General features: G+C 50.1%; 1 protein-coding gene across 1 annotated transcript; it reads left to right on the forward strand.

Annotated features, from left to right (window-relative positions):
- Window positions 1-1,841: 1,841 nt before the first annotated feature.
- On the forward strand, window positions 1,842-5,542 carry EMH_0061570 (uncharacterized protein; the record flags this gene model as incomplete). The annotated part of the gene is made up of 9 exons (XM_013501449.1): window positions 1,842-2,379; window positions 2,619-2,782; window positions 3,314-3,432; window positions 3,694-3,811; window positions 3,948-4,136; window positions 4,307-4,524; window positions 4,673-4,788; window positions 4,923-5,124; window positions 5,314-5,542. The coding sequence occupies 9 exons, from the start codon at window positions 1,842-1,844 to the stop codon at window positions 5,540-5,542; spliced, it is 1,893 nt and encodes a 630-aa protein (XP_013356903.1).
- Between the last annotated feature and the right edge of the window lie 1,800 nt (window positions 5,543-7,342).

Here is a 7,342-nt window from a genome sequence, read left to right on the forward strand (position 1 = left end):
GACGCTACGTGGTAGAAATCCTGGAGTAACTGGCAGTTGAGCGTTTTCCTATTCCAAACGAGATGGTTCCTGCTCGTGCGCTGCACCGATCTCAACTGGGAAAAGTCAACAAGGCAACTCCATCAGGAAATAATAATGCAGCTGTTGTCTTTTGTTATTTAATGTAGTAATACGGTGTTTTTCCTACTGTAGGTGGGGGTTTTCATCGGAGGTGCCTGCTCCATCCATTCCTAAACCCCACAGCCGAAGCGGCAGCGGGGAGCGGCTCGAAGGGGCAGTTCATTGGCCTTCTAGCAAACGTGACGTTGATTTTGATTGTTTAAAACCTCATTAATTAATAGAGTATTGAGCTTAAGAAGGAATTCTGAGTATATGAGCTCGACTACGATCTGTGTTAGGCGCATTTTCGCCGGCATCCTTGATGTTAGCTCACAAGCCCGCCTCACCCCGCCAATCAGTCTTCCTGATTCCTCCCGACGCCCATTTCCGTAGTGTTCCTTCAATTTGAGCTTAAAGATTGCCTCTTACGACTCTATCTTGAAGCCTTTCACCTACGTGGCGGCCGATGGACACGAAGCTGGATGTCTTGCTCGGCCCACACGAGGTGTTGTTCATTGTAAAGAATCGAACCAGTGGTATGCCATGTACCACTAGTCCCTCAACAAAAGGGGTCACAACATTTTTGAAATGCGGAAAACCCTTTACTAGCATGATACGCTTGCCTACTTAAGTCTTAATCCCAACCGTCCAGTGGTCTACGGTGGTGCCCAAACGAAGCAGTTCAAAGTACTCCACTGCTTCCGAGTGAAACACCACCTGCCAGCCGACTCCGGAATAGCCGAAGTGGGTTAGGGACAAACTCTACGGGGAAGAGGGAACGACCGCCCACCGTACATCTCCCTGCAAAGAACGTTTGGGAAGTGCCCGATGGACCGCTGGAGGAGTTCGTAGTGTGTGAGTGATCTACGGAACGATATGCGTGGCTTTCCCATTTTCATTTTCCAGAATTTGAACGAATAGAGGAAAATGTATACAGATGGAATGTATACAATACAAGGACAGCGACAAGCTCGGACCAAACCTTAACCCCCGCCACTCCGAAATTCCAGCAAGTCTAACCTGCGAAAATGACGAGGAAGAGAAATTGCAGAGGCGGTATTCCGTTCATTAGGCCGGAGGACTTGCACATGTGGCTCATTTGCCTTGCGCTTCTCATGGTACTGACTTCGAGTTTTTCTTTCGCCTCAAATGAGTTTCTCCCACCAAACGATGCTCCTTGGATTGAATTTGGTGAGTAGACACCCCCATATGCGCTTTCGTTCTGGAATTACTTCAGAATTCAGGTGAACCTCTGATGGCACTCTAGGGTGTTGCCCTTGTGGCTTTCTTCCACTGTGATTTCTGCAGCAATTCTTGTGACGTGGGGAGTAGTTTTTGGCGCATGTGTCCTTCTCTGGACTTTGGCGAGACTAACTAACAGCGAGCAGACGAAGTGGAGGTTCCTTTGTCTTTCCTTGACCTCCATTCTCATACCCCGTTCCCTTTTTCCATTTCGCTTTGGTGAAAGCGCCATGCGCCACATGTGCTTTGTTGGGTTCAACTTCTTTTTCGAACATCTCTCCTGGAAAACGCACGCCTGCTGTGGTACGTTATTCATTGCCTCGGCGCATAAATGTACTGCAGTACGCTGTAGACTGTGGAGTTTTCGTCAGAGAGACATTTTCTGAATCGCTCAGTGGTAGAAGCAACGTGCTGCACTATGTCGGTGATTTATAGCGTCTACGCTTTGCATGGGGTGTGTGGTCTTGCTGCACGTTTACTAAGGCTTCGTTCTGGTAATGATGACCATCTCCGACTTCGCATGGGGAGTTATGCCCCCGTTTCTCTTGGTACTGAAGTCGTTTGCGTCATTTGTTGGTGCTGTCATCGGCCACCTGGGATACCGCATGGTTCAAGTGTTTTACCGGCAGCTGCGGGAACCAATGCGCTCACCACTGCCTATTTGTGCATATTTCGAGACAAGCACGGATTTTAAGGAGGACGCGAAGTACATTGGTTCCCAACAGCCTCGACTGAAAGAGGCGAGGTACTTTCTTCCCCATCGCATCCGTCGTCAACTACCTGTTCTCAAGGGCGATATCCTGCGTCTGCAAAAGAATCCCCTAGTGCAGCAGCTGCACTTCCGGATCGCAAAGAATAGGCTCGCAGGATCCTCCTCGACACCACAGCTTTTTCATAGGGGGTCCGGGCAGTGTAAAAGGGAAGGCATTCGCCACTATTGGACAAAGATGGACAGCTTCTCTCCTTTTTTTTTCCAGGCAGTAAAGCGCCGACTCACTTTGTGGAAAGACGACATGTTGCTTTATGCCACTAAAATCGGTAAACCTTATCTCCCGCAAAGCCCCCTGCCAAGGGACTCCGTTTCGCCTTAACACGAGCAAACGGTGTCCGTCTACATGCGGTGTGCAGCAAACATACCCTTAGAAAGTACCTACTCCCAATCCCGTTTACTTTGAACCAAAACAGCGAGGCGGCTGCGTGCGGTTTCGACTTGCCGGGGTAGTATGGGGGAGTGCCGGCTTTATTCCTCGTCAATTCTTTTCTGCGTTTCCATTCAGAAGATACGGGGGTTTGGAACGAAGGGAAAGAGGCTTGTTTGTTTGTGGTGCCGAACGGTCACTACGGCTACGTGGACTGCAAGTGGTACCTGGATATCAGGTTATCGGAGGCGATTGGAGGTAAAGTTTCAAGCCCATGTGGATATGGAATGAAAAGCACGCAAGTAAAGGCTGAACGCGAAGCCCCGACTGGGGTTAATAGATGCATGGAGTTCCCCGCTCGGGCTTGCACAGCTGTAAACGGCTGTGATTCCGTCGATGCAACGGCCAGGCAAATGTTGCTCTTCTCTGCAGCAGTGTCTGTTGAGCACAGCCCCAGTGACTGCTGCAAAGAAATATGCAGATTGCTTCCCCCTTTGAAGAACGGGCTCCCACTGTGTATACAGCCGGGTGCCGTGCATCCAGATGGAAGTTCTAGCTCTGCACCAAAGTTGCCTAGAAACTCAGCAAAGCCTAACGCTGAGATGTCCTCGGGTGCTTCCTCCCGCCGTTCTCCTCAGACGGTGGGTTAAATCCGCGTCGTCCACGCACTAAGTTGGACTCCCTGTCACTGCCAGTACAGCACACCCAATCGAATGATTGGGTGTGCGAATGATTAAGTTACTGCCTAAATGAGCGAGTTGAGCGACCGTGCAGCGTGACCTTCGTAAAAGGGAGGAGAGAGGTGCTTTTCTTCGCACTTGTTTTGTGCGCAGGCGGACGAGAGCCAAAACTCCTGTAGAACACAGGAAGCCAAATGTTTTCGCAGGTGGAGGCGTCTTGCGTTGACGTTCATTTCAATCAGACCTAGAAAATCTTACAGGAGCCCACGTGGGTAAGTCGTAGAAGGGCGTCACCTGACTTAACACCAGGAGTTCCTCGCAGCCTCACTTGTTCATGTAAGGCATACTTCTAGGCCAAATAAACGTCACTCTTCCAGCATCCAGACCTATGCGAGGGGCGCGGTAACATGGCTGCTCTCATGGGGTCTGTATGCGAGGAACGGAGACGTTTATTTGACCTAGACGTATGTCTTACACGAACAAGTGAAGTGAGGCTGCGAGGAGCTTCCGGTGTTTCTTGTATCTATCCGCAGCCCTTGCGTACAGGAGGAAAGCCAGTGGTGCACCTGCTTGCGGCACCTTTGCGCTGCGGAGAGCCACCAAAGAGAAGAAAGAAGAGAACGCTCCAGCGACTGCGGAGTCTGCGAAAAGGTCTGAAAGAAAGTGGTTGTGCCCACGAGGATAGTCGGGCCGTTTGGCTTGGCACGTAATCTCATACAATGAGAGTTCGTGGCTTCGACATAGACGTCCTCCATGTATATATTGTTTATTACTGTTTCTGTTGCAGTCTGTCCTTCCTAAAATTAAGCTTGGAATATTCGAGGACAGTGCAATTGAACGGTGGTATCTCCTCTGGCGGGCTGAGCACATCGTCGGTTTCTACAAGGAAACGTGCCACTTAAATTTGCTCATCTGCGCCCTGCAGTGTCTGTTTGGGATAACCAAAGCATATGTAGCGCAGTGCGCTTCTCTGGCGGTAAGCACAGAAAGCGTAGCTTGCTGCAGGTCTACAACACACTTGTCGCAGGTAGTGCGCACCAGTGTTTGTGGAGGAAACCTATCCCTTTGCCTTCTGAGCTTTTCCACGCTCCTTTCACCAGTCCCTCCGGAGACAGAAGCCTTGCTTCCCTTCCATTGTGCGCACAGGTCGAAAGATACAACCACCAAAACGCCGCACAGTTGGAGTTCCTCGGAGTTCGCCTGCAGACGCCGTCATGGAGAAGGACTTTATCGGCCGTGTGGCGCCCTCTTCTCCAATTTGCTCTTCTGTTGGCACTAATTTTGCCCATGAAGTTAATGGATCGGCGCGGGGGAAAAAACGCCTGGAAATTTCAGCTTCTTGCCCTTGGCCAGGCAGTGACCTAGTACGCTCTGGCCACGTATATTGCTTTCGACATTGATTGCATAGGCAGATAATGGAGAAGGGCTTTCTAAACTGTTTTCACTGCTTAGGGAGGGTATTCTTCACATTTGCGCAGCGCATCCGCTTGCTTTCATGCTTGCCTATTGCAGCGTGACCTTCGTGTTCTCTGAGTTGATGGAGGGCTGCTTCATGATGGCCAAAGGACCCGCTTTCACAGAAGCAACCAAAATTCCCCAAGGAGTGGAGTTCAATTTTGTTATTGGCAGTATGTCAAGAGAAATTCCAGATTGCAGTTTGCTCTTTTCCTAGTCGGGTCGAGAAGTTCTAGTGCATGCTTTAATACAGAATAGAGGCATGTATACTCAAGACCTCTGGTGCTTCTAGCATGCTTTCGTGCAGGCCATCTGGTCCTTCCACTGTTTAGCCTAGCCCTAACTGTCCATTTGCGGCGCATTCCAGAGGTATCAATCCTACTTACCTCTATTGGGTCTGCCGTAGTGACGGTAGTGACTTTGACGTTTGTAGGCTGGGATTTCAAAGTTGTGGCGTTCTTCATGCTGAGCCGAACTCTGTATGCTCTCTTCTTTATTATGGTGACTAGGTAAGGCCGAACTGCCCTGTCGTCACCCTCCCCGGTGCGTCTGATGACAGGTGGACGTTTCATGCTTTTGTATGAGCATGCATTTTGTGCATGCTTCTTGTAACTGTAGTAAGCACTTGCATTCACAACTGCACTCCCTTCTGCTATGCTTTTTCTCATCTTCTTGGGTGCGCATGTGATATTGCACAGGGCCTTTGAAAACGTAAGGCGCCAGCTCTTCGCATCTCAGGTGCTGCCTTTCCTCATGTACTTGTCCGTACTGGCGAACAGCCAACAAGTGCAAAACTTGTGTGCGATACGAACAGAGCGAAACCATTGTGGTTACCAGCAGGCAGAAAGTTCTATCTCTGCGGGTGATGAAGGTTGCCCAGCTGCCGCTTCCATCATAGGACATGCTTACAGCCAGCCGAGTGTCTGATTAGGGAGCACTGAACCAGATGTTTCCCTATATACTGCAGCGCGTAACACGTCCGATAGGCGGAGATCTCGAATAGGATTAGGGCAGGCCGGAAGGACGGAATAACTCTTCCTCTCGCCAGCTGCGCTGAACTGCAACTAACAAATCTCGAGTCTCACAAAAAGGGCCAGCTACCATGCGCCTGCCTTATTGAGGATAGTGGAGACTCTGCGGGCTGCTCCTGTGCCTCCTTGCGGACAGCGGGAACAGTACTTTAGCCATCTTAGAGTGGGCCTCCTTATGCGCTCCTCACCAAGAGCTGCATAACGAGTAAAACACCGGGGCATTCTTAATACATCTGTCTGTTGATTGTCACGGATTCAGCTTTCTGTCTCTTTCTTATCAAGCCAGGAGCCGCTTGCACTCTAAATAGTAGCCATTAATCCTCGGGCCGCCCGTAGCTATCCACTTTCTCACGGCTTCCCTTGGATTTATTGGCCATCTGTCAACCCTTTCGCTGCCCTATTTGTAAGCATATTGAAGGGACTCACAGCTTATTTGGTTTCTACCAATTATTCCTCAGATGGTTGGTATCTCTTCACGTTGCGTCCCGTCATTCATTGTGGGTTGAGAGTAAGCATGCGTATTTTCTTCTGCATGCGCCTGCGCTATCCGGGATAGATGTGACTTTACGACTGCCCCTGTGCCTCGCCCGCTTCGCGCTGAGCTCAGGAGGCTGGAGGGAGAACCAAAATCGTTCATGCCGCCGTTTGAAAAACTTCGTGGTCCTGCACTACTCACCATGCCCTGCAAAATTACTAGGAGTGCTGTGCTAGCTCAAGTAACAGTGGCATGTGCCGCGGCGGGGCCGGTGTTATTATTAGTCAGGCGAAGCAGGGAACAGCCGTGGGGTTCCTCTTGCTCGTCATCCTTGCTTTCAAATCCTCTGGTAGCCTTGCGAAGCCGACTTGTGTGACCGCTTTGTGGTGCCTTCAACTCGTCGACATGTATTTGACGGCTCCAGAAATGATATGCTTGTTGAGCCATGATTCCTTCGTTAATTTTTTCAGAGTATTGTGGTGGATTTTGGAGACATTCTGGTGCTAAGTTTGAAATTAGTCGCAGCTACACCGCGCTGCAGCTCGCTAGTTCATGAAAGTTTGCTGATGGACACGCTCATTGCCTTTTCCAGGATTGCAACAGCTCCGAACCACTCTAGTGACGTTCACTCTAATACGTACAAGCACTCTACCAAACTGTACAACGCTAACGTGAAACATATAAAACAGGGTGCAGGACTCCCATATATGGCTCCATCGGAGCGGCTCGGCTTGTACTACAGAGCAATAAGGGGAATGATGACTCAAAAAACGAAATGGCGTGACCGCCAGTAGTTTCGCCTTCGTGCTGGTGCGCCGTCTGGCCCCTATTAGCAGTAGGTTTAGGCTTACCGTAGGTTGCAAGCAACAACAGGGTTGCTTCAGTTGAGTATGGTATCCTGCAGTTGGAGGGTAACGCCTCCTAGATGCTGAATTGTATGGTTTAATACAACCCAGTACTTGGACGCCGGAGACAATGACACTTCCTAGATTCGGCCTTGCGGAGAAAACGCGGTATTCCGTTTTCTGCGAAGCAAGATCAGGCAGCGTGGAGGTACAGGACTCATCTTCCTGTGCGCAGGCCATATGATTTTTCCCCTGTTTTACATAGCCCTGACTGTGCACATCAGACGCATTCCGGAGGCTATTATTCTCGTCATATCTGTTGGGTCAGGTGTGGTGGCATCAGTGGGCCTGTCTGTCATGGGGTGGGAATTCAGGT

This window comes from Eimeria mitis, genomic scaffold (assembly GCF_000499745.2).
Source record: "Eimeria mitis Houghton genomic scaffold, Emh_scaff69, whole genome shotgun sequence".
In the NCBI taxonomy this organism is placed as follows: Eukaryota; Apicomplexa; class Conoidasida; order Eucoccidiorida; family Eimeriidae; genus Eimeria; species Eimeria mitis.